At 42.6% G+C, this 26,809-nt stretch overlaps 1 protein-coding gene across 1 annotated transcript in view; it reads right to left on the bottom strand.

Moving 5' to 3' along the window:
* Positions 1-890: 890 nt before the first annotated feature.
* enpp1 (ectonucleotide pyrophosphatase/phosphodiesterase 1) overlaps positions 891-26,809 on the bottom strand; it is a 40,383-nt gene continuing 14,464 nt past the window's right edge. The window contains exons 4-25 of the mRNA XM_035757563.2: positions 22,861-22,986; positions 21,751-21,814; positions 20,422-20,519; positions 20,050-20,129; positions 18,922-19,041; positions 17,501-17,610; positions 17,207-17,272; positions 17,002-17,074; positions 16,732-16,840; positions 14,007-14,138; positions 13,340-13,371; positions 13,067-13,194; positions 11,740-11,809; positions 8,848-8,935; positions 8,180-8,364; positions 7,893-7,932; positions 7,606-7,760; positions 6,605-6,740; positions 6,323-6,397; positions 3,247-3,382; positions 3,010-3,154; positions 891-2,608 (exon numbers count right to left, since the gene is read on the bottom strand). Coding sequence (XP_035613456.1) covers positions 2,456-2,608; positions 3,010-3,154; positions 3,247-3,382; positions 6,323-6,397; positions 6,605-6,740; positions 7,606-7,760; positions 7,893-7,932; positions 8,180-8,364; positions 8,848-8,935; positions 11,740-11,809; positions 13,067-13,194; positions 13,340-13,371; positions 14,007-14,138; positions 16,732-16,840; positions 17,002-17,074; positions 17,207-17,272; positions 17,501-17,610; positions 18,922-19,041; positions 20,050-20,129; positions 20,422-20,519; positions 21,751-21,814; positions 22,861-22,986 — 2,321 coding nt within the window. The 3' untranslated portion in view covers positions 891-2,455. The remainder of the gene's footprint in view (positions 2,609-3,009; positions 3,155-3,246; positions 3,383-6,322; positions 6,398-6,604; positions 6,741-7,605; positions 7,761-7,892; positions 7,933-8,179; positions 8,365-8,847; positions 8,936-11,739; positions 11,810-13,066; positions 13,195-13,339; positions 13,372-14,006; positions 14,139-16,731; positions 16,841-17,001; positions 17,075-17,206; positions 17,273-17,500; positions 17,611-18,921; positions 19,042-20,049; positions 20,130-20,421; positions 20,520-21,750; positions 21,815-22,860; positions 22,987-26,809) is intronic.

Genomic DNA, 26,809 nt, shown 5'->3' with positions numbered 1-26,809 from the left:
TGCAGTTGCAAACCATAGTCTGGCTTCTTTATGTCGGTTTTGGAGCAGTGGCTTCTTCCTTGCTGAGCGACCTTTCAGGTTATGTTGATATAGGACTCGTTTTACTGTGGATATGGATAATTTTGTACCTGTTTCCTCCAGCATCTTCACAAGGTCCTTTGCTGCTGTTCTGGGATTGATTTGTACTTTTCGCAACAAAGTACATTCATCTCTAGGAGACAGAACGTGTCTCCTTCCTGAGCGGTATGACATCTATGTGGTACCATGGTGTTTGGAAATTGCTCCCAAGGATGAAACTTGAGTTCTACAATTGTTTTTCTGAAGTCTTGGCTGATTTTTTTTTGTGATTTTCCTATGATGTCAAACAAAGAGGCACTGAGTTTGAAGGTAGGCCATGAAATACATCCACAGGTACACTCCAATTGACTCAAATTATGTCAATTAGCCTATCAGAAGCTTCTAAAGCCATGACATAATTTTCTGGAATTTAAGCTGTTTAAAGGCACAGTGAACTTAGTATATGTAAACTTCTGACCCACTGAATTATAAGTGAAATAATCTGTCTAAACAATTATTGGAAAAATTCCTTGTCGTGCATAAAGTAGATGTTCTAACCAACTTGCCAAAACTATAGTTTGTTAACAAAAAAATTGTGTAGTGGTTGAAAAACGAGTTTAATGACTCCAACCTAAGTGTATGTAAACTTGACTTCAACTGTACATTGGATGTCATGTACTGCATATCTTGTTTCATACACTGTATACTGTCTTTTAGAGTCATACTAATCTTGGTATTACTTTAAGTTCCTGTCACGACCAAAGTACACACATGTACATGTATTTGCAACCACAACACATGTACACCACATACTTATGTACACACACCAATAGTCCTGTCAAGAATTTAATCCCAATTCCCCACATCAACTTCACAACCTTTAATTTACAGTGACAGTGCAATAAAAATAAACTCAATATATAAAAACATTGATATTAACAAAATAAACACACTATCTAGTCAAACATACAATGACACCATTTGGCAAGTGCAACCATGAACATGTGTGTGGAATGTGTGGTTTTCCTGTTTTTGTTCTTGTAGACTAAACACTTTTTTTTGAGCATCCATGCCATGTCTTTCAGCCAACTCTCCAAATCACAGATATCTGAGTCAAAAACTTTGGCAGTGTTTCAGGCCTTCGGCCAGTGGCCGTTACAAGCTTTTGCATTCCAGAATGTCTGAGGTTTCCTGAGAATGTCCCAGCTATTATAATCACTTAGTCAAATAGAATTCCTATTTATATGCCGGTTTCCTCGTATTTTCTTCCATTCTCACTCTTTCCCCTTGTTTTTCTGGGATGAAAGAGGGGTGTTTGGGGTTCAGCAGAGTGGTAGATGGATCTACAGTGCATTTGGAAAGTATTTAGGCCCCTTGACTTGTCCATTTTGTTACGTTACAGCCTTATTCTAAAATAGATTTGTTTAAATCCCTCAATCTACACACAATACCCCATAATGACAAAATAATAAACAGGTTTTTAGACATTTTTGCAAATGTATATAAAAAAAAACTGAAATCACAGTTACATAAGTATTCAACCCCTTTACTCAGTACTTTGTTGAAGAACCTTTGGCAGTGATTAAAGCCTCAAGTCTTCTTGGGTATGACACTACAAGCTTTGCACATCCGTATTTGGGGAGTTTCTCCCATTCTTCTCTGCAGATCCTCTCAAACTCTGTCAGGTTGGATGTGGAGCGTCACTGCAGTTATTATCAGGTCTCTCCAGAGATGTTCGATTGGGTTCAAGTGGGACCTTATATAGACATGTGTGTGCCTTTCCAAATCATGTCCAATCAATTGAATTTACCACAGATGGACTCCAATCAAGTTGTAGAAACATCTCAAGGATGATCAATGGAAACAGGATGCACCTGAGCTTAAATTCAAGTCTCATAACAAAGGGTCTGAATACTTATGTAAATGTCATATTTCAGTTTTTCTATAACGTTTTTATTTTTTTATATTTGTCATTATGGGGTATTGTGTGTAGATGTATTTATTTAATCAATTTTAGAATAAGGCTGTAACAAGAAAATGGGTCTGAATACTTTTGAAATGCACTGTAATTATGACTTCTTTGGTTCAGTGTTCTGGCTCAAGTCCAAACAGACAACGGTCTATTATATTATGTCTCATAACTTGGCTTCTTTCAGTGTATGCCTTTCTGGTTTAAAGTCTATGATTGAGGTTCAAGCGACTTTCAGGCAATTTCTCACTTAAACAGTACAGCTTTTTTCCCTCTTTATGCACTTAAATATAAGTGTTACACCTTTTTTAATTTAATGGGATCCAAGGCTACACATTTAGCCCTGGCCTTTTTACTTGCATATGTGTAATAAGGCCTTACAGAGATAAAAATATGGCACTAAAACCTGCCGGAGGCAACTTCTTAATCTTAGAAAGTCTGTAAAAATGTCTTGAGCTGTAGCGTTTCCTCCACTGATATCCTGTTGTGGTAGAAGCTGAGTCCAGTCAGGAGCTCTATGTCTCGGACCCGGGAAGCATGGAACTGGGCCCACTCCTGGACCCATTGGAAGTCTGAGCCATTCTGAGGAGACAGGGAGGAGGAGGAAAAGGAGGGCTGAGTCACTAATAATATTCATAGATTATCTTTACAAACAGCAAAACTAGAGAGGATCCCATATGATCTCCAGACCTAGGTCAAATACACAATCAAATACTTTGAAATTCCTGAAAATATTTCGGGTGCAGCTGATTTAGCTTGAAATGTGCACATTTGAGACGATTTAATTGGTTGCATTGTACACGGCTAACTAAATGAAGTGCTGCTCAAGTATTTGAAATTATTTGACATACAGCATCTATTTAAACCAGGTCTGATTATCTCAGCCATCCTTTGGTCTGTTGACATGTTACATTTCCTCAACAGGCTTTTCAGGTGGCCCAGTAGGAAAGAGTAGGACAGCCAGCCAGAGCGGTGTGACTCACAGCACAGGTCTCAGTGTGGTCTGGTCTATGGGGGAGGGTGAAGGAGGTGGTCTCCAGGGGACCCTGGCAGTCAGCAGGGGAGAAGGAAGAGTTTCCACAGCTGGTCAGGATCACATAGAAGTGAGTGGGGATGGGAGCCTCATGTCTGCAGGAGAGAAAGATGGAAACATGTTCATGTACAACTGCGAATTTAAAAAAAGCCAGCAGCAACAACATGCATGGATGATGAACACTTACTGTGGTGTGCTAACTGTAGGAGTGTCAAAGTGTCCGTCATAGTGCTGGTCAAAGATAGGTCCACTCATAACGTTGACCCCATTCAGCTGCTGGGAATATTTCACCAGGAGGACGTCATGGAAGTACGTCCAAACAGCTGCAAACATACGATCATATACTTATTAAAACAAGAAGTCATTGAACAATGTCTTCAGGGCCCGTATTCACAAAAATATCTTAGAGTATGACTGTTGATCTAGAATCAGTTTTGCCCTGTAGATCATAATAAATGTGATTAAATGGGCAGTGTTGGGGGCTGATCCTAGATCAGCATTTCTACGCTGTAGACTTTCACCATTTGCCACCAGAGGGCAGTGAGTGTTTGTAAAGTTATCCACAGAGGGCTTCTGTTCATGGATTTAAAAAACAAAATCCCCTTGCATGACATATCATACTTCATAAACCCCTTTTATGATGGATTACCTTTGTCCACAGGCATCAACAAAAGTAACAACTATTTGCATATCCCTTTCATCAATATGGAACCCACAAGGTGGCATCATATTGTACCATCCTAACCGCTATCCCATAACCGAGTCCCAAACAGTATCCTACAGCCCAGTGTTTAAAACTCTGTGCTATTATTTTCCATCAGAGTAGACATGACCCCACACCACATTAGCAACATTGTCTGTCTGGGAAAGTCAGGAACACACCTTTAGGTCTACTACCAACACATTGACGGTCTATGAGTAACTATACCACAAGTTGTTGCATCAGGAGTGCTCATGTTCTAACAAATGACATTATGTGCCAAGCAGAGAGTACAAAATGGGGTGGGATTTTAAACGTAACAAACTCCCCTTCTTTAGAATAGCATAGCAAGCAATCACTTTTGTCAAGCCAGTTACACAGAATGGAAAGTGAACAATAAAACACTAAAAGAGAGCTTAGGGAGTGGGCTGGGTTTTTACCGTGACCACTGCCTGATATGGTAACGCCCTGCTGCACCACTACTGTACACTACTGTCCCCTAGACAAAATGTAACAGAGATCCTATGTCTACTGAATAAATATGGCTCACTATGACCATGGTCAGATTACCATGTAAATTCACAGGGAAGCTTTTATGTTGACAGACCAATCTGAGATTTCTCAGTTGGTGTGAGAGTTTTAAACCCTGCTCCTAAATCTACAGCTTGTTGTTAAGAGTTAAATATTTACTACGGAGTCAAGCTTTTTTCCACTATTCAACTAGAACCTTAGATCCTAGGAAAAATGGTACGATCTAACAGGAAATACAAGGGGGGAAAAACTGTCCTAGTACGTTATCTCAGCAGTTGGATCTTTGGGCTGAAATTTATACCTAATTGGCCAAGGCTAGTTCAAAATAGAATAGAGATGCAGGCTGGGAGTGTTACATGCTGTAAGCCTAAGAGTAAAAGTAAAACTGATAGAAACTACACTGAACAAAAATACAAAAACACAACATGCAACAATTTCAAAGATTTTACTGAGTTACAGTTCATATAAGGAAATCAGTCAATTGAAATACATTCATTAGGCCCTAATCTATGGGTTTCACATGACTAGGAATACAGATATGCATCGATTGGTCACAGATACCGTTCAAAAAACAAGTAGGGGTGTGGAACAGAACCAGTCAACCAACCAACCAACCATGCAGTGCGACATCTCCTTCACATAGTTATTAAGGCTGCTGTTGATTGTGGCCTGTGGAATGTTGTCCCACTCCTCTTCAGTGGCTGTGCGAAGTTGCTGGATATTGTCGGGAACTGGAACATGCTGTAGTCTAGAGTGTCCTTGGCGAGTATGCAGGCCATGCAAGAACTGGGACATTTGAACTTCCAGGAATTGTGTGCAGATCCTTGCGACATATTATCATGCTGAAATGAGGTGATGGATGAATGGCAGGACAATGGGCCTCAGGATCTCATCATGGTATCTCTATGTATTCAAATTTCCATTGGTAAAATGCTATTGTGTTCGTTGTCCATAGCTTACGCCTGCCCATACCATAACCCCAACGCCACCATGGGGCACGCAGTTCACAACGTTAACAACTCGCCCACACGACAGCCATCTGCCAAGTACAATTGAAACCGAGATTTATCTGTGAATAGCACACTTCTCCAATGTGGCAGGGGCCTTCAAAGGTGAACATTTGCCCACTGAAGTCGGTTACAACAGTCAAACTACAATCAGGTCAAGATCCTGGTTGCTGGTCTCAGACTATCCCGCAGGTGAAGAATCTCCTGGGCTGGCGTGGTCACACGTGGTCTGCGGTTCTGAGGCCGGTTGGATGTACTGCCAAATTCTCTAAAGCGGCGTATGGTAGAGAATTTAACATTAAATTCTCTGGCAACAGCTCTGGTGGACATTCCTGGAGTCAACATGCCAATTACATGCTCCTTCAAATCATCTGTAGGATTGTGTTGTGAGACAACTGCATTTTAGAGTGGTCTTTTACTGTCACCAGCACAAGGAGCACCTGTGCAATTATGTTGTTTAATCAGCATCTTCATATGCCACAACTTTCAGGTAGCTTGATTATCTTGGCAAAGGAAACATGCTCACTCACAAGGATGTAAACATATTTCTGCACAAAATTTGAGAGAAATAATATTTTTGTGCATATGAACAATTTCTGGGAGCTTTTATTTCAGCTCATGAAACATGGAATTAATACTTTACATAGTATGTTTGATCAGTATAAAACAAACCCATTAGTCCAGTGAGAAAAATCTTATAGTAGGCCTATACATAATATATAATAATAATATATGCCATTTAGCTGACGCTTTTATCCAAAGCGACTTACAGTCATGTGTGCATACATTCTACGTATGGGTGGTCCCGGGAATCGAACCCACTACCCTGGCGTTACAAGCGCCATGCTCTACCAACTGAGCCACAGAAGGACCATACATCATGCAAAGACACACTGTGTCCTAAGAAGTAATTTCCTGAAGCTGCATGTCCATAAGAAATCACACATACCTGGTTGAGTGTTTGAGCTATTATTGCACAGTACCTGAGATTTATGTCTCTTAGCCAGCTAGCTTGACCTGCTCACCTTTAAAAGCAGGGTACATGGGCGCAATGTTGCTGGTGAGTAGTGACTCTGCCTCTGTTCCATTGGCACCCAGATCTGAAACATCAACATTAATTAATCACTTACACACACAAACACTTCATTTAACAATTCATTTAAATCATCAACTGGTCTTCAAAAGTTGTATGAGAACTGTCCTGATTTAGTGTTAGAATCTGATGCACCGCTGGCTATATGCATGTACAGTAATATGGAGTAGGTATTTAACAAAAGGTTTTGGGGTGTAATCTCCCATGTACTCACTGGGTGGATGCAGCAGGCCGTAGGACAACGCAGGGTTGTCCTTGTATCTGACACAGTTCTGGCTGAAGAGCGGCGCCACACGGACGTCTGCACGGACACAGGCCTCCGCTACTGGACTCAGTGGCTGGACATTGTTCTGATGGGGACGAGAGAGATGATTCCAGTTCTTGAGCTCTGGTATTATTTATGTGAACCTGGTTTCATTCCTTATTGCAGGGTTGACTCAATATATACATTAGGATAGTGCTTTTCCCGTTACCTTCTCCTGAGATAAAATAAAACCATGAATCATCTACTTTCCATCCTCTTAATAGCTTTTCGACAGAAAGTAATGGAATAAAAGGAGGATGTTGAGAGAACGAAAGCCAGGGATAGATATACTGTAGAGAGACGTCCTGATTTACATTGAGGTTTTCACCACATAATGACAAACACAAGAAGCTATGAAAGCCAGCACGAGTTAGGAAGATCTACAGCCAGCTAGCAGGGCCAGGCAGCAGCTCAGCTCTCAGCTCTTCACACATCTTAATTCATATCCTAGCCAAAAACACAAACTAGAGAAACACAAACTAGAGAAACACAAACTAGAGAAACACAAACTAGAGAAACACAAACTAGAGAAACACAAACTAGAGAAACACAAACTAGAGAAACACAAACTAGAGAAACACAAACTAGAGAAACACAAACCAGAGAAACACTAACCAGAGAAACACTAACCAGAGAAACACTAACCAGAGAAACACTAACCAGAGAAACACTAACCAGAGAAACATAATACAACAGTGCATCACCAACACAACATACTATCTATCTGTAGACATTAAAGAGAGCCAGAGTGTAATGGAGGTGGTTTAGAACCACGCGTGAGGGGTAACATTTCCTAAGATTCTGAAGACTTGCGTTAACACCTCCAAGCAAATGCCTCGGCTTTAGCTAAGCAGACTAACACATACCTGGGTATGAAACCTGGTTGTTCACACAAGCACATAAAGACTCACCAGTGGGTTAATTGTGTAGGCGACCCATAAGGGCATGAGAGTATCTTTGCTGTAACCGTTGATGTAGTCTGCGTGGTGCAGGACACAGTACTCTGAATTCTCCTGGAGAACTCGAGGGATTCCATATGGTAGGTGAAGAGCCTTGGTTCCGGAAACTGCGAGAGGGGAGGGTGTGATAAAAAACATAATCATAGACAAAATAGAGCCATGGTTACGCTAACTGGAGTGTTTGGCAAAGTTTTTACTACTAAGCCATTACAAAGAGACCCCATGAAGTGTGTACTCACTGGAATTGTCTTTGATGAGTTGCCTGTTCATAGTCTTCTCCTGAAACATATATTTTCAGCATGTTAGTGTGTCTGTCAACTTCTCTCCCTCTGAGTGCTTCTGGGATATCAATCATAAAGTGAGGATAAATATTAGTTTTCAATGAAGCACCTTTCAAACATTGAGTATTTAGAGTGTTATGGACAGGACAGACCCTCTGTCTACCCCTCCCCTCCCAGTCCTGCTCTCTGGGGATGGATGTGCGAGTTTGAGGATACACCCCCCTGATTGTACCCCATGGTCATACCGCTGCTTTGGTGCGGGTGCTGCAGCTACAGCCCAGGTGGTCAGAGGGGGCAAGGCCACTGGCCTTACAGGTGGAGTTAGAGGAGAGCTCAGCTGGGTACACGGGGCGGTGGGGAGGGTTCTTCAGGAGGTGGTTCAGACTCCCATGGGTCCCGTTGTTAGGAGCAGGGGGAACGTCCAACAAATCTGACAGGCAAAGAGAGAGGATGATAGATAGAGATGGGGGGAGAAATAAAGTGATAGTAGAGAGTTGAAAAGGTATTTTCTTTAACTGACTAGATTTGATCTAATGGGCTAACTGTACAGAATAGCTGTGTGACTATGGACTTAGTTTCCAGTGGTGGTGCTGTGGCCTTCTCAACTGGCACATCCTCTTTGAAACGTATCACAATGTTGAGAAATAGTCCTGGGAGTTCTGTATAGAAGTGGTTGAAATGATGCTATAATGAATGTAAAGCCAGTTCGGCCTGCTGAAATCATTTCACTTTAGAGAAGTATTACTTAGCCTGGGTACCAGTCTGTTTAGATATCATTCCACTCCATTGGCATGACAATTCCATCAGGAGTTGGCAAGAGAGCGGAAACAGACTGGCACCCAGGCTAATCCTTTCTAGTTATGCAACAGGACATTGTCCCCATGTTAAATGGTCCATTGACTAACAGGCTTACCACACAGGAGATTGTACACTTCAATGTTTTCAAAAGGTGCAACTTGGGTCTTGTATTTCAGCCCTGGTCCATAACTGATAAAAATGGCCTGAAAAATACAAAAACAAACTTAATTCATTTTCACAAGAATAACTGACACATGAATAGATAGAGACACGCTATTCATGACAGTGGAGTAGACATGTTAGATATGGAGAGAAGAACAAAGTAACCAAAATTGCACCATCTCATTTAGTTAAAATTTCCCTACACCTACGAAGGAGTCAAAACCACAAATAGACCATGTGTAAACATCAGAATAGCTAAAAGTAAACCGTGTGGGAGTTTAAGTACTTAAATGACCTTCCAAAAAGGTGGGTTGAAAAGCAATTAACATTTTGAAATAATCATAAGATGAGCCTTAAAGCGGCAATCAGCAGTAGAAACAATAACAAGGGGACTCCGGGCCCTTGTTTAAGTAAAAAGCTGAGAGATGGGGTTGGAGAAATCGACCACTCTCAAATTCAGAGCTATTGATGCAAGGACTAACCATCCATGAAATCAAAATGATAGCTTTAACCATGTTGCGGCTGTATAGTGTTTGGTCACATTTACTTAGTTTACAAACATTTAAGTAAAACAAACTTACAGTATATTTGGGGTTCTGATGGGGTATGATAGTTCATGAGGCATTCTTAACTTGTATTCTTCATGAGTCAATGGGCACATAATTAATTTATAAGTCCAAAAATGTATGTAATAACTGCTGATTGCCCCTTTAAAACGTGGGTGGCTACTAAATTAAATAGGTGATGTTGCTACTTGCTAACCATGTCTGCTTTTCTTCCGGTCTGCATCAAGACACACAGAAGATATTTTCAGCAGACTTTCATTTGACTCATGCACCTGTTTTATTTAGGTTAGCGAGTAAAGTCGCAGGGATAATTATAGCAACACATTCCAGGTGTGACCACGTCTAGAAAGATACACAAACCTATTATAAACATAAAGACTAACAGGGAGATGCCAGGGAGACGTCTAGTAAACTATAGTAATCATAGCCATGAGAAAACACAACACAAATGGGAACAAAGCATACTGTTATAGGGGATGGTATTTCAGCAGGCTTATTTTGGGAGAGCTTTTCTAAAGGCCGGAAACATACACATAAAGACGGGGAGAAATCTAGTAAAACCTAGTAAACCTAGTAAAAATGTACATGGGAAAACAACAACTCCAAATGGGAGGACATTGTACTGTTATAGGTGATGGTGTTGCAGTGGGTTTACTTTGGGAGAGACTTGACTCTCTCGGAGGACACAGCTTGATTTAACCTAAAGAATGTCAGGCATGATTTAACAAACTGGGGCTCCTTTGGAGTGGCCTGCTCCCAGATCTGTTTGGGACATTTGGCCTGAGAATGGCCATACAGGTCTAGGATCTTAATTTGAGCCAGTTTGCTATAGCAGGAAAATAATCCTGCAGCTACAGGAAATGTGGATTATAATGGACTTTTTTGTAGGGGTTGATACATTTTTCTGCAAATCTAGGCGGAAATGTTTAAGTGAAAATTACAAGCGTAGGGCCTCCCGGGTGGCGCAGTGGTTAAGGGCACCAGTCTCTGCTGTGCCACCAGAGACTCTGGGTTGGCGCCCAGGCTCTGTCGTAATTGGCCGCGACCGGGAGGTTCGTGGGGCGACGCACAATTGGCCTAGCGTCATCCGAGTTAGGGAGGGTTTGGCCGGTAGGGATATCCTTGTCTCATCGCAAACCAGCGACTCCTGTGGCGGGCCGGGCGCAGTGCGCGCTAACCAAGGTTGCCAGGTGCACTGTGTTTCCTCCGACACATTGGTGCGGCTGGCTTCCAGGTTGGATGCACGCTGTGCTAAGAAGCAGTGCGGCTTGGTTGGGTTGTGTATCAGAGGACCCATGACTTTCGACCTTCGTCTCTCCCGAGCCCGTACGGGAGTTGTAGCGATGAGACAAGATAGTAGCTCCTAACAATTGGATACCACAAAAAAATTAAGAAAATTACAAACGTTAGAAGCCTTTTAAAAACTCAAATACACTAAGTTTGCTTTTCCTACCAGCCAGAACCTATATACTAGGTGGTGTCACCTAGTAAGATCCAAAAAATGGTCAAAGACTCCAGTAACCCAAGTCAGACTGTACTCTCTGCTATCGCACGGCAAGCGGTACCGGAGCACCAAGTCTTGGTCCTTAACAGCTTCTACCCCCAAGCCATAAGCCTGCTGAACAATTAATCCAAAGGCCACCCGACCTATTTACATTGACACCCACACCCACTTTGTTTTTACAATGCTGCTACTCACTGTTTATTATCTATGCATGGTCACTTTACCCCTACCTACATGTACAAAATACCTCGACTAACCTGTACCCCCGCACATTGACTCGTTATTGTTATGTAATTTTTTTGTTACTTTTGATTCAAATTTTTTTTTTATAAAAAAAGATTTACTATATAAACTAAACTCTTTCTTGAACTGCGTTGTTGATTAAGGGCTTGTAAGTAAGCATTTCACAGTAAGGTCTACCTACACCTGCTGTAGTCGGTGCATGTGACAAATCAGCAAACAAAAGGGTGATCAAATTAAGATGCTATATCTGTAGGAGATGGCACAATCAGATCTGGGACTCAGGCTACCTCTCTGTAGTGCTTTCATCATAGAACTTCACATCAAAATAAAATAAAATAAAAAATGAGTTGTGTTTTTTAGGTAATCTCCATGTGATTCAAGTGTAATGTAGCTATTAGCGTTAGCTGTTTTTTAGTTAGAGACAGTATGTTCGGATGGGTTTCCCTGGATGTGTACATAACCACGTGTCCATACTGTAATATCACAGAGTATCAACGGAAGTACAGCATCATCCCTCTCACCCTTCCCTGACCTGCATGTTTTTGAAGACGTTATCCGAGCCGTGGAATCCACCTGTGCAGTACTTGACTTCCTTAGGTTGTCTGTGGATGAACAGAGATGAAAATACATTATTCAATTCCTAGAAAAAACATCACACCTCCAACAGAACACAGAGGGTGTTCTTTAATGGAAGTCTCTCCAAAATAATCCAGGTAGAATCAGGAATTCCTCAGGGCAGGTGTCTAGGCCCCTTACTTTTTTCAATCTTTACTAATGACATGGAGTTCTGTATTTTATATATATTTATACAACACTAAAATTGAGGGGTTTTCAATTGAACAGCTGTATAAACCAGCCCAACTAATAATAGCTCACATCCTCAACTGTGGCAACCATAACAACAAGGAACAGCTTTCAGCACCCATTAAAGACATCTGTAAAAAAAACATGCCCAAACATGGGCAAAACAAAATGTCTGTTGGTCTGTTAATAGACTTTCTGTTAACCGGAGACCAACTATCACTTTTCATATGTGGCAGCTGTTGAGAATGTCAGCGGTCAAATTAGGGCTCGTGAGTCGTCTTGTCGAATAATGTCTCATTGCAACAGACAAACATAACGAGAGTTAAACATTTACTTTTGAATCATTTAGCAGACGCTCTTATCCAGAGCGACCCACAGTAGTGAGTGCATACATTTTTGTACTTTTCCGTAGAAATATAAAGTGGGATCACCTTTTGCAAGTACCTGTAACTGCTTTCAAAGTGCATGTAGGGAGAAATGTATATAGGGACAAGTGCATGTAGGCACAACGTTTAAAGTGAATGTCAGTGGATAATGTGTAGTTCTAACCGGTGTGGATTTAGTTTTGCCTGGAACTGATGACTTGAAAAAGGAGTGAACCGTGATGAGTAGGCTATTAAATATTTAAAATGGTACTTATTTACTTAGGTTATTCCACAACAGATACTTTGGCTTAATTCCAGAGTAAAGCCAAGAGTGCAGCTTAGGTTATGTGATAAAACAAAGTGTTGCGTTTTCAAAGAAATTACATTTAGGGTTATGGTTCATACTGTATACGGTTCCTACAGATGTCATATCTTAATTTGACCGGTTGTCGCAGAGAATGAGCCTTGTGATTTACATACCTTCATTGAAAACCTTAATTGAAAACCCAGAATTATCTTTCTCTCAGTAGATCTAACAACTAAACTATAGCCTATCATAGCTAATTTCCCATTTGCAGGATTATTTCACTCATGTTCAAATTAAGATCCTACATCTGTATGAATAAAGATGTAAAAACACAAAATGTGTTATGAAAAAAAAAAGCTAACAAGAGTTATGTTATGACATACAGAGCTGCTTGCCAGCCAGGCTTCATGTAGAGATGGGCCTTCTCAATGCGCACGTTGTTAGCAAAGTGCATCCGTTTGGGAAGGTGCTCTTTGAGGTAGGGCCTCATGGGCTGGTCAGGGCTCCTGCACTTCAAAACACACAGCAAGAGAAGAGCAGAGAGTCAATGAAGGGACAGAGAGAGAGGCCTGTTTGACATAAGCTAAGGCAAGCAAATCATTTTTCAATTAATCTTATTAACACAGAAGTCAACTGGGCACAAATACTTCACATACCGACAGATTCTTCACCAGGCCTTCATAGTCGACTGGGGGAATAAAAACAGACATAGTTGGTAACTCAAGGGTCATGACCTTCCCAAATCACTCTTGACCCCTTGGACCCAACCGCTTGACCCTTTTCCACTTGGCCCTCAACCACTTTGCCCCTTCCCCTTGGCCCCAAATGCTGTATCCCTCCCATTATGTTTGCAGATCTGGATGGTCTGCATAGGTACAGTGCGATTAAGATTAAAATCACTTTAGTCAATTGTACACATAGTCCAACCGAATACTTTAACCCAGCCCCTGCGAAAGACACACATATATATACAGGTTTTTGGAGATGTGCGGGGGGCTGCCACACCCGGAAAGCCAGGGGAGCTGTTGTTGTGGGGGGTTAAGTGCCTTGCTCAACGGCATAATGGTAGGCAATGGCATCTAGGATTTGATAGGAGCAACCCTTCAGTTGCCAGCTCACTCTAACCGCTAGGCTACCTGCTGCCCCAGTGAAGTGGTGAAGCTTCTACCTTAATGCTTACACATGACTAAATCTTACAAAAATCTAAGGGGGAAGGAGGGAATTGGGACCAGCTGTAACACTGAATGGTGTTTCAACATAAGGCCAGGAAGAGGGAGGAAAACAGCTGGAAGTGACACGTTGACATCATCAACAGTTACTCACAGGAGAAGAAGTCTTCTGGGAGGTTCTTGGGTCGGATTCGCGCAGCGGGGCCTTGGATGACAGTGAAGTCGTCGATGTTGTCCTGGTACGAGCTTACAAATGCAGCCTTTTTGCAGGAAGCTTCCTCCATTCCTGCAATTACAGTAAACACACACACACACGCACACACACACAAAACACACACACACACACACACACACACACACACACACACACACACACACACACACACACACACACACACACACACACACACACACATCATTTAAAAAACAATTGCCATTGTTTGTATTGTTGTTCCTGGCAACTGGGCAGTCAGAGCAATAGGAGAAGTTAGAGCAGAGAAATGGAGAATGAGAAAAGACAGTATAAGACTTCAACAGCACCATAAGTGGTCTAATCTGTACCAGATTTCAAAGAACCTTTTTTTTTTTACTGAACAAACTGTTAACTTGAAATTATAAACAGATTATTGTTACTAGGATTATATCCTCCATTTCCCAATCAATCAAAATATCAAAACAATCACATCAATAACATTGACAAAATAACCCAAGAGCAATGCAATGATTTGTTATAGGCTAAATAAAAAAAGATTCCCATATGACATTTGTTATTATAAAAACCTGACATCAAAATTACAACCCTGCAACGTGGAGCTTATTACAAGGCCAGTTGAGCAGCCATCGGTCGGTGCCACCAAATTAATTTCATTTCGTTAATCCTTTACACGCATAATGACATAATTACAAGACTAGACACATGTCAAATGCTATGCAGATGTTGCGAGCATCTCTTCTTTACAGACCTCTCCTCTGTAAACCTCCCTGGCGCCCTCATCCTCGTTTTGCTAAATCTTTCACAGCGGTTTCAGCATTCAATCTGATCTTGTTTTACAAAAGTTTTCGCTCTGCCATGTGATTCCCCCACAACAGGTGCTAGGGCAGCGTCCCTAATGGAACCCTATTTCTTAAATAGTGCACTACTTCTGAACCAGCCTTATGGGACCTGGTCAAAAGTATTGAACTAAATAGGGAATAGGGAGCCATTTTGGAACCATCCATTGTCTCAGCCAAAACAAACAGTACGTGTGGCTGACAGTAAGCATTCAAATGCCCCCACAATGGCAGACCCCAGAGTACAGGCCAGAGGCTGGAAGACAAATCGAAAAGTTACTCAATAGAGGAACTATAACATTTAAACAAAACAATATGTTGTGATAATATACACTATGGCTACATTGTTAATTGTTATGTTTTATTTCTGAATTGCTACCTGTACAATAAAATCTGTAGACAATAACTTAATGATTGAGTTTGATAGTGGATTGTGTGTTAAGGCAGGAGCTATGCAGCTGTTATACAACCTTACCCCGGAGCTATGCAGCCGTTATACAACGTTAGCCAGGCGCTATGCAGCCGTTATACAACGTTAGCCAGGCGCTATGCAGCCGTTATACAACGTTAGCCAGGTGCTATGCAGCCGTTATACAACGTTAGCCAGACGCTATGCAGCCATTATACAACGTTAGCCAGGCGCTATGCAGCCGTTATACAACGTTAGCCAGGCGCTATGCAGCATTATACAACGTTAGCCAGGCGTTATGCAGCCGTTATACAACATTAGCCCGGAGCTACGCAGCTGTTATACAACAGCTAAGGGAGGTTAGGCAGGAGCTACGCAGCCGTTATACAACAGCTAAGGGAGGTTAGGCAGGAGCTATGCAGCCGTTATACAACAGCTAAGGGAGGTTAGGCAGGAGCTACGCAGCTGTTTTACAACAGCTAAGGGAGGTTAGGCAGGAGCTACGCAGCCGTTATACAACAGCTAAGGGAGGTTAGGCAGGAGCTATGCAGCCGTTATACAACAGCTGAGGGAGGTTAGGCAGGAGCTATGCAGCCGTTATACAACAGCTAAGGGAGGTTAGGCAGGAGCTATGCAGCCGTTATACAACAGCTAAGGGAGGTTAGGCAGGAGCTATGCAGCCGTTATACAACAGCTAAGGGAGGTTAGGCAGGAGCTATGCAGCCGTTATACAACAGCTGAGGGAGGTTAGGCAGGAGCTATGCAGCCGTTATACAACAGCTGAGGGAGGTTAGGCAGGAGCTATGCAGCCGTTATACAACAGCTGAGGGAGGTTAGGCAGGAGCTATGCCATCGTTATACAACAGCTAAGGGAGGTTAGGCAGGAGCTATGCAGCCGTTATACAACAGCTAAGGGACGTTAGCCATCATTTAGCTGCCAGATACTGACTCGATATGAGCTCTTTTTCTTTGAGTCACTAATATTTAGGGATGTAGGAAAATCAGATACTTCTTCCTTTTATTTTCATCCCTTTTCCCCCCTAGACCAACTCCTCTTTCATGTTGAGTAGTAGTGGATGCTCACTATCGCATCACCTTATGATTTACAGCAGACCCATAAAGTAAACCACTTGTCTTTTTTCATTTGCCAAAAAACACTAAATGGGTTACCTCCGCCTCCCCTGCTTTCACAATTGACTTTCTTAGTGCTTATCTCTGAGAAACATTGTTTCTCTTGTACTGTACATTTCCCCTCGAGGCCCTTTGCTCCAGTAGGAGCTAAAACAACAAGTCACTTTCCAATCTACTGTTTCATCTGAATGCTGTGTAGAAAACAAGGCTACTGATTCCTCGGTTGATCGCAGAGACCACTGTGTGTACAGGACAATCCGGCTGTGTGTTGTGGCAACATGCTGCTCACCGTGGTCAGACAGAAGCACCAGGTTGACACAGCGGTGAAGGTTCTTCTGTTTCAAGCCGTCCATTAGAAGTCCTAACATCCTGTCCACATTCAGCAGGGCCTCAATCACCTGCAAATACATTATATATATTATCATTCATAACACCACATGTTATACAAGGCCCAGGAGTTCTGCCTGACTACTTTGTGGTCTTTGCTGGGCCTGCTTTGATTGGTTATAAATTACCCCCCACCTGATTGGTGGGTTGAATGAATAGAGATGGATCTGACCTGGCTGCTCATTGGTCCGTATCGGTGGCCGGCAGAGTCTGGTTCCTCCATGTACAGAGTGTAAAAATCTGGCCTACATGAAAACAAAATGAAAGGACTCTGATTACATAGTGAGGTCCGATCAAATGAAAGAGATGACGACAGTGTTTGGACTGTCCTTCAAAATGATGCTCATTTAAAGGTTATAAGAAGCATATTACCATACCTTTCCCCTTGAGGCAAGTTCAGCCATTGAAATATGGTTGAGATTCTCTCCTCAAATGAGATGCTCCTAAAACAAAGATACTGCTTTATTTCTTACTTGAGAAAGCATCACTATGGATAGCTTACACACTGCTACAGTACACTACAGCAAATGCTGGTCACCTCCAAATAACACATTCATACTTTATATCCTACCAAACAAAAAGATGGGGTATTCACTATCGGATAATTACCTACTCCTCTTTATTATGACAAACAAACATGGATAAGAAAGACCATTACACATGTCTCTTACTTGTCATACTTCTTATAGAAGTCAGGTAATCTTCCATTGACTGCCACATCAGAGCCCGGCCAGAAGAATGTGGCTGACTTCAGGTTATTGTCCATGGCAGTGAACCAAACCTAGAGAGAGAGAGACAGACAGTGGAGGTGCTCTGATCATCAAAACAACCACAGACCACTAGAAAGAGCTACCCTAATAGCTCAATAAATTCATCAAAACTGACCCTATACGCTGTTTGCCTTTCACTCCAGCCACCCGGGTTTGCTTCCTGCTCCCTCCGTTCGCTACATTGGTTGTCAGAAGTGAGATGGTGCCTGTTAGGCTATTGGAGAGGCATGTAGATGTGAGGGGCACGCTCTCCCGAAGGAAGGGGGTAATGTAGCGATATTAACACCTAGAAACCTCATCAAGAGGTTCAGACCTCTTGGTGTAATGGTTAAGGTGTTGGCTTGACAGTCGTTGGACCCAGGTCTGAGTCGCAGTTGGGGCTACCCCCCCCCAAATTGGTTTCAGAAGTGGGATGGCGGCCGTGAGGCCACCAGAAAGCCTGGCGGACGTGTGAAGAGGCTTGAAAGAAAGTTGATGCACAGGGTTGAAAGAAAGTTGATGCACAGGGACGTGCCTTCCCGTTTGGAGGGCCCAGTGTAATGATCCTCAGCTCCTCACGATATGAGCCACATTACAATTCCCTCCCAATGGGTTAACCCTAACTCCCTAACGGGCTCGGGAGTGTCGAAGGTCGAATCATGTGTCCTCCCAAATATGACCCGCCAAACCGCGTTCCTTAACACCCGCCTGCTTAACCCGGAAGCCTGCTGCACCAATGTGTCAGAGGAAACACCGTTCAACTGACGACCGGAGTCAGCCTGCAGGCACCCGGCCAGCCACAAGGAGTCTCTAGAGAGCGATGAGCCAAGTAAAGCCCCCAGGCCAAACCCTCCCCTAACCCGGACGACGCTGTGCGACGTCCTATGGAACTCTTGTTTTAGTAAACATTGTTCTGTAATGTCATTATGTCTCATAGTTAGGGTTGTTTTAGTAAACACCGTTCAAATGAATTTCCTCAACAACATTCATGTTATTATTCCTCATGCATTTTTCCAGCTAAATGTTTCAGGAGGAAATATTCTCAAAGTGCCATCTGTGACTTGTTCTAACAACAACAGGGCCCCTTATGTCTTCCCAAGCACCACTCTTCTAGCCTGGGTACCAGTCTGTTTGAGTTATCATTACACTCCTTGTCATTCTTAACATGACACAAGGAGTGGAATGTTAGCCTGAAACGGAGAACCTGTTTTGCTACCAGTCAAGTTACATTTCTCCTAACACTAGGGCCATATTATCCTCAAACCAATAAGTTCTAGCAGTAAACTAACATTGAATGAAGGTGCGATATTTGCACTGTTGTGTATTCCAATGCATCCACTCACTGGTTCTCCTTGGTACCATTTGGCATTGAATTTTTCGGGAACTTTCAAACTGAAGGAGGCGTTGCGGGTCACGTCATACATCTTGTTGTCAACGATCCCATGGGACTCTGGATAGAGGCCCTGTGGGAGTAACACACACCAGTGAGGCCCTGTGGGAGTAACACACACCAGTGCTTTGACAGCTGCACGACTAAGTGGACATATCATCTGTAACTTTACATCTAAGCCACTTCATCACAGAGAGCTACTGGAGCCACCGGTTAAACCCACTGGAGCCACCGGTTAAACCCACTGGCGCCACCGGTTAAACCCACTGGAGCCACCGGTTAACCCACTGGAGCCACCGGTTAACCCCACTGGAGCCACCGGTTAACCCCACTGGAGCCACCGGTTAACCCCACTGGAGCCACCGGTTAACCCCACTGGAGCCACCGGTTAACCCCACTGGAGCCACCGGTTAACCCCACTGGAGCCACCGGTTAACCCCACTGGAGCCACCGGTTAACCCACTGGAGCCACCGGTTAAACCCACTGGAGCCACCGGTTAAACCCACTGGAGCCACCGGTTAAACCCACTGGAGCCACCGGTTAAACCCACTGGAGCCACCGGTTAAACCCACTGGAGCCACCGGTTAAACCCACTGGAGCCACCGGTTAAACCCACTGGAGCCACCGGTTAAACCCACTGGAGCCACCGGTTAAACCCACTGGAGCCACCGGTTAAACCCACTGGAGCCACCGGTTAAACCCACTGGAGCCACCGGTTAAACCCACTGGAGCCACCGGTTAAACCCACTGGAGCCACCGGTTAACCCACTGTGTTGAAAGAATTCTGGAGGCTAAATGGAAGGTGTGGGTTTGTCCAGTAGATCTGAAATCACCACCTACGGTTGCACACCTCCAACACAGTTTCTCCTGAGGTGCAGCATGTCCTAGCCATCCAGCAACAGGAGGTAATTTGTTATCATTAGTCATAAGTGACAATTTGATGGATAAGGTGATTTTAAAGAGTCATCTTTCTTTTAAGTGAATTCCATTTTCAAATAAACAAATAGGCCAGTTGTGTATACAATTCTGCAGAGTAACTGGTTCAATATTAGAGCAACTAAGACAAGCATCAACACTTACAGTCACAATGGTGTAGTGGTTAGGGAAGGTCTTGGTGGGGTAGACAGGTCTCATGTATGAGGTAGAAGTGCCACAGTTGCCTGAAATAGATGGAGACGAAAAATAGTTAAAAGCTGCCAAAGTAAATGGATCATTTCACCATGTGGATAATGGTTTTAAAAGATGTCAGACTGACGTCTTTTGCGATGGTGCGGACAGAAGTGGACAAATAAACAATAGTTTCCTGAAACAGGATCATTTCCTCCACGACGTCTTCACTTGATTGTAATCTGATGTCGTTTCAACCAGAAACCAAATTTCAACCAGATAACTTCTTTAGAATGTTTCATGCCAAATGTTGCCCTAAGTACCAGAAAACAATGGTGTGCTTACGTAATTTGCTGATGACTGGAAGAAGACTGCCATAGGCCTTTAAATAACCTGCCCGGAAGCCATCCATAGACACCAGGATCAGTGGGGGTTTGGAAAAACTGGGGATACAAACAGAGAATGAGCTGTATTGAGGTTAAAACAGAACATACATTTTTCCTGGAAAGCATGAATCTAAAACTGTCTGAGTCTGGCACAGTGTGGATGGTACAGTTCCACCGTTACAGTAGTTGTGCTGTGGGTTTGTGTGGAGGAACACAAAGCAAGCCCTTTGACTGTGGGGAACTGACATGAGCTGACGAGATGAGACGGATAGGCAGGATGGATTCAGCCCACACAGAGAGGAGGGGAAGGGCAGGAAGAGGTCTGGGGCTGGATGGCTGCATCCAAGATGAGTCAGATGTTTCTAAGGCCTGTGGCTTAAAAATGTTCCCATTTTAAAAACTTTCCCCTTCCCCTTTTCAACTGAAATGCAATGCAGGGTAAAGACAGATTTCAGTCGAACACAACAGTTGCTTTTTCTCTCTCTCCTTCCTTTTGACTCCTCCTTCCGCTCTCCCTCTCTTTTCTCCAACATGAGGGATAACAGAGGTAAGTGATGTATGTTAAAGTTATTTAAGGCTCTCTGTGGTTCAGTAATAGGCATTTTAAACTTATCTATTCATCATGACAGAGGGCCGCACCAGAGGAGATTTGTGTTTTCCTGTAAAGGCTAACAACTCACAAAATAAACCCTAATTTGAAGTTATAGCCAATAGAAATCCTCCCCTTCCCCAAAAGAGAAAAGACAAGAATGAGTGACGTCAGTCATTAAGAAGAAGAAAAAACATTCAAAAGAAAAACAATGTTAATTAGACCTTTGGGAAAGTCTTTCAGACTAAAAATGGCTTCAAGACAACCAGCTGTTAACTTTTCCATAGTCCAACAAGTCTGTGGTCCCACCCTTAATCGCACAACATGCCACACACACACTCAATACACAGCCCCGTTAGCCAAGTTTCCATATAGACACTGAACATCTTCACTCCAACTTCTCCATCATAAAAGCCAGGAATAACATTTGTGTTAATCCTGTTTTAGTCTCACAAGTAGAGCAAATGGCCTCAACTTGTACACAATGCATTTGCGTCATAATGTGCTCTGTTTTTGTCTGTAGTACACACAGATTGTAGTGTGACTAAGTAACAACAGCACATTGTTTAAATCAAGGACTGTGCTGTGCCTTAAAGCACAGTGGGACCTCCAAATTCCACAGTAGATACTATCTTCAGACTGTGGTGTATGAAAGTGTTTCTCACAGAGAAAGTACTGTAGTTGTGGAAAATGACTTACCTGGCAGGACATTGTGGTGTTTGAATGTCCTCACACTCCTCTTCTATCCAAGACTTCACTCCCACTGGAAAGTATTATAAAATCAACCATACTATCGTCACTCATTTGTGGCGAACTACCAAACACATCGACAGTACATCTATCTACTAGACTAAAATCACATTACACTTAAACCACATCTAACCACATCTAATATATATATTTTTTAAATGTATGAAGTGAACATTGTGCTTGGATCGCTTAGGCTAAAGCAAGCCAAGTAATGGTGAATACTAGCTGAAATGACCATGAGTTAAAGCTTTATTAGGGTAGTTAAGAGTGATACGTATGAAGCCAACTGGATGACTCTAAAACAGCTCTAAAATGTAGATATGAGATCCTGTATAGTCTAAGCCAGTGTTTCTCAACCTCAATTCTCTGACACTCATTTATTCAGTTCTAGAAGTGCTAGTGTAAGTAGGTGTCCAAATAGGAAGGCCCTAGCTTGCTGGTACCTGGTACAAATAAGGTTGAGAAACACTGGTCTAAGCACTTATAAGATGGTCAGGGATAGTGAAAGATTGAGAGGGCCTTATGTTGTGGAATTCATTCCACCACACTGGAGGAGCTAGAAAAGAGAGAGACCAACATCAATCAGAAATCAACACACACAAGTCTATCTGTGGGACTGAGTGCATTGGAACTATAGGAAGATGATTTTACAATCAAAGGTGGAATTCAGTTTATATTCAGGTGCAAATGTGTTAAATCCTAAAATCCCTTGACACAATGTCCTAATATCTGGTGAGCCTTTACTTTCCTTTGGAATACAACTCTACCAACCGTCAACAACCAACTACCCACTCTAAACAACCAACCACCCACTCTAAACAACCAACCACCCACTAACGGTCAACAACCAACTGTAAACTGTCTGAGTATAGGCCTTTACGTAACAGACCTGGGAAAAATACTTGAAAGTATTTGAGGTGCACTTGATATAGTCTTAAAACAAGCATATCTAAAATATTTGAGTCTATATGATAAATGTATTTGACCAAGGTCTGTTGCAAAAATGTATGTTGTTTGGGACTGCAATCCTTGCAGGGACAGTTTAGTCTATGGTTTTACCTTTGCAGGAGCTGTAGTAATTTGCACAGCAGTCCCCTGCTTTCACACAGTCATCAGAGCAGGAGCACAGGCCATTGGCCAACCTCTCCTCACCACAGCGGAATCTGGAACAGGTCCAACGCTGACCTGAGAGGAGAGAGAGAGTTTATGACAGGAAAATATTTAAGTATGAGGGAGAGAGAGAAACAGATTTTATGACAGAAAAATAGGGAGAATGTGAGAGAGAGAAGGACAGAGAGGGGAGAGCGCGAGAGAGAGAGGAGGAAAGAGAGGAAGAAAGAGAGGAAGAGAGCGAGTACGTGTGTGTGAGCGTGTTTGTTTGTAGGAGTGCAACTTAAGGACACACTCAGAGAGCAGCATTTGAAGAATCTGTCATCTCTCCTACCGCTGTCTGCTTCTCACAAAGCACTACAGTAAAGCAAGTGAGTATTACCCATTAGAACAGACAGAGACAGAGCACTACCTGTTTTGAGCCCATATTATTAGCAACAAACAGGCTTGTGTGCATGTTATTCTTGCATTAATACGTGTCACATATCAGTTTGCAAACAAATATATATATATATCATTGAGTTAATAAAGCAGCATACAAACATGGTGTTTTTTTTTGTTTTCTTGAGAAAGGCAGCTCCAAACTGCAGGCGTTTCGGCCTAGCTCAGTGCTTTCTGTGGTGGTGTATCAAGCCAGCAGAAAATATGGAGCGTTATGCCATGATTGACTCAGTGTTCTGTCACTCATGGGGACACTACGTCACCACCAAGTCTAAAGGTAGAGCTCTAAAATTCTAGCCCTTTGGGTGCTTCCATAGAGTTACATTAGAAGTGCCCATCCAAGATGGCTCAAGGTCATTGGCCACAGATATAATGACATCAAATCACTACAGTAGCTTTGATTGGACTGATCATGTCAACATTATACTTTCAAAATCTTAGCTAGCAGTCATCATCATGAATCAAGTGGACAATCTACTGGCAAATCCTTGTCACATGAAGAGAAATAATTAAGAGAAATTCTAGATAAAACGTATCGGTGCTCATCAGTCATTGGACAAACATTACATAACAAGTTGGAAATCACAAATTCAACAATGAGTGGTTTGGAAGGAATCAGTGGCTAACTGCAAGCATTGTAAAGCAATCATTAGCCTGATATTCAGTGGAGTGGGTATGTGGTCCCAAGTCTAAGATTAAGGTTCGCTTTTCCTAGTGTAAAATTATAAACATGCTGTCAATGAAGCATGATTTGTGCCGTCCTCAAAATAACTTAATTCGGAACTGCAAAATCTGACTTTAGTGAGTTCAAGACAACTGGGAACTCAGGTAAAATGAGCTACGACTGAGAAAATACGTTTTGAACTTTGATCCAAAAAATTGTAAACATTCGGAACTCTGGCCACTTTCTAGAGCCAGACTTTGATTACAAAATTTGCTCACGAAGGACTGCTGCGCCACCTTCCTGTTCAAGTGAGCACAGCACAACAAGGTGAGTCCTAACATGTAATGTATGCTGCTGCATAAATAATGTAATATGCCTGGGAGATATGCATACTGTAGCTAAGAAATGTATACTGTAGCTAAGAAAGTAATACTAAGTGTATGTTGTGTAGTAGGCTGTTTAGCCCTTGTGCCTCACCCTAATAATTTGGTCTATTTACCCCTCTTAAATGTGACTACTGTTCTGACTTGGTGGTGCACACAGCCTATAACCTGTTTTAGGGAAATGTAATCATCAAATATTTTAAGAGCTTTCATTGTCTGCTTATATGCCCACTTTATTTATCCTACGGTTCTGACTTAGAGAACAGAGTACAGAGAGAACACTAATGTACACCGACAGAATTCTGTCGCTGTACATTTCAAAAGTGCTGTACAAATAGTTATATTGACTACGTCTGTCCTAGCTCACTTAATATCTTAATCAAAATTACAGCTTGCCTCCTATCCGCTTGTCGTCCCCGCACATGCTGACCAGACCGGACACGTCGCGTGCGCGAGCATCGCAAAATATATTTAGAAATCCATGTTATTCAATTATTGCACCCACACTGCTCAAGCGCACCAATGAGCGTCTGCGATGCCAAGGGCTAAAATAGAACTCCTTTCTATTTCTGACGTAGATAGCGCTGAAAGTTCTGCCTCTCCCATCTCCTCATTGGTTTATAGAAGCAGGTACCCACGTGCCATCTCCTCATTGGTTATACCCACGTGGGTGAATGAAAGACGAACTGTTGCCGGTTGTCGTAGTAAAACTATGAAAGTTTAGATGCCAATCGCCATATAAGCTAAACGCTTAAAAAAGCCTGGAAGGAGGAGAGATGACTAGAAACTATTCGGTTGGCCGTTTTATGTGTGGATTAATTGTCAGAGTAGAGGACCTTGTGCATTTCAGGTAAAATAACAACTCAATGTTTATATCCCAGGACAAATTAGCTAGCAACAGCAAGCTAGCTAAATAGGACAAATTAGCTCGCAAGTGCAAGCTAACTAACTAAATTGCCATACATGTTTAATGCTTTTCGACCTGTCCCCAAATTAATGTCATTGGTTCAGAGTTTGTTTTGATATTTTAACATGCGTGTCGTTATCGCGTTTGGTGTATTCGGACAAAATAAACTTATGCACGTTATCGCACGCGCGCAGCCGGTTTGGGTTCGGTGTTATGCCATAGTTTGTACATCTCAATTGTCAGTAGAAACCACATTTGTTTAAGCAAGTCAGCAACATCAGCTATGTTTTTGTTAAAGTCAGTAGCTGCCAAACAGGTGTAGCAGTGGTATAGTGCAATTAATGTATTGTTTAGCGTTGTGTTGTGTAGTGGCTTTGCTAGCATGCATTCTACGCAAACTGGCTATTGTATATATTTTTGGGTGGTGTGGCTTTCATATAAGCCCTTGGGCAGCCAACTCACACATCACTTGTTTTCTTTGGTGCAAAGATATTAAACTAAGAGCCAGCTTACTGTAAGTGTTGCTGTTTAGCTAGCAACAGCAGATACTGACATGTGAGTCTACAGAACATCTCCTCACAGACTGAACCAGAAGTGCCGATTCAACTTGCGATGGTCTCTCTACCTCCCTCCCTACTGGTCAAGTGGAAGGTCTGACAGGGGGATGCTAAGCTCAGTTAGTCTTAGGAGACATGCATCCATGTTACAATAATCAAGGGGAAAAACCAACATGTTCCTGTGAGGCTCAGTTGGTAGTGCATGGCATTTGCAAAACCAGGTTTGTGTGTTCGATTTCCACATAGGACAAGTACGAAAAATGTATGAGCTCACTACTGTAAGTCACTCTGAATAAGAGCATCTGCTAAATGACTAAAATGTCATGTAAAATATAAAACCATGTGTGGGGAAACCACACTGCCGAGAATACCACATGGAAGCTAGGGGACCGCTGGCCACAGTGGCCAGTGTAACCGGTGTGAAATGGCTAGCTAGTTAGTGTTGACATCACTAGCTCTGAGACCATGATGAAGTTGTTTCCCTTGCTCTGCAAGGGCTGCGGCTTTTGTGGAGCGATAGATAACGATGCTTCGTGGGAGGCAGTTATCGATGTGTTCAGAGGGTCCCTGGTTCGAGGTGAGGAGAGTGTTGGAAGCAGTACTGTTACACCAGAAAGGACCCTAAAAGGGAGGACTTGGCACTGTGGGTTTCAGGGTAGCCTAGTGGTTAGAGCATTGGACTAGTAACCGGAAGGTTGCGAGTTCAAACCCCCGAGCTGACAAGGTACAAATCTGTCGTTCTGCCCCTGAACAGGCAGTTAACCCACTGTTCCCAGGCCGTCATTGAAAATAAGAATGTTCTTAAATGACTTGCCTGGTTAAATAAAGGTTAAAAAATAAATAAAAAATGGGATGATGTTGCACACGATTGACCACACTGTCATGCTCTGCCTTATCTCAAAGTCCACATGCCTGCCATCTGCAGTGAACATTCCAGTTCACCTAA

Source organism: Oncorhynchus keta, chromosome 19, assembly GCF_023373465.1.
Source record: "Oncorhynchus keta strain PuntledgeMale-10-30-2019 chromosome 19, Oket_V2, whole genome shotgun sequence".
Taxonomy (NCBI): domain Eukaryota; kingdom Metazoa; phylum Chordata; class Actinopteri; order Salmoniformes; family Salmonidae; genus Oncorhynchus; species Oncorhynchus keta.
Note: the sequence above shows the minus strand (reverse complement) of the source record. Positions and strands in the feature narration are given on the sequence as shown.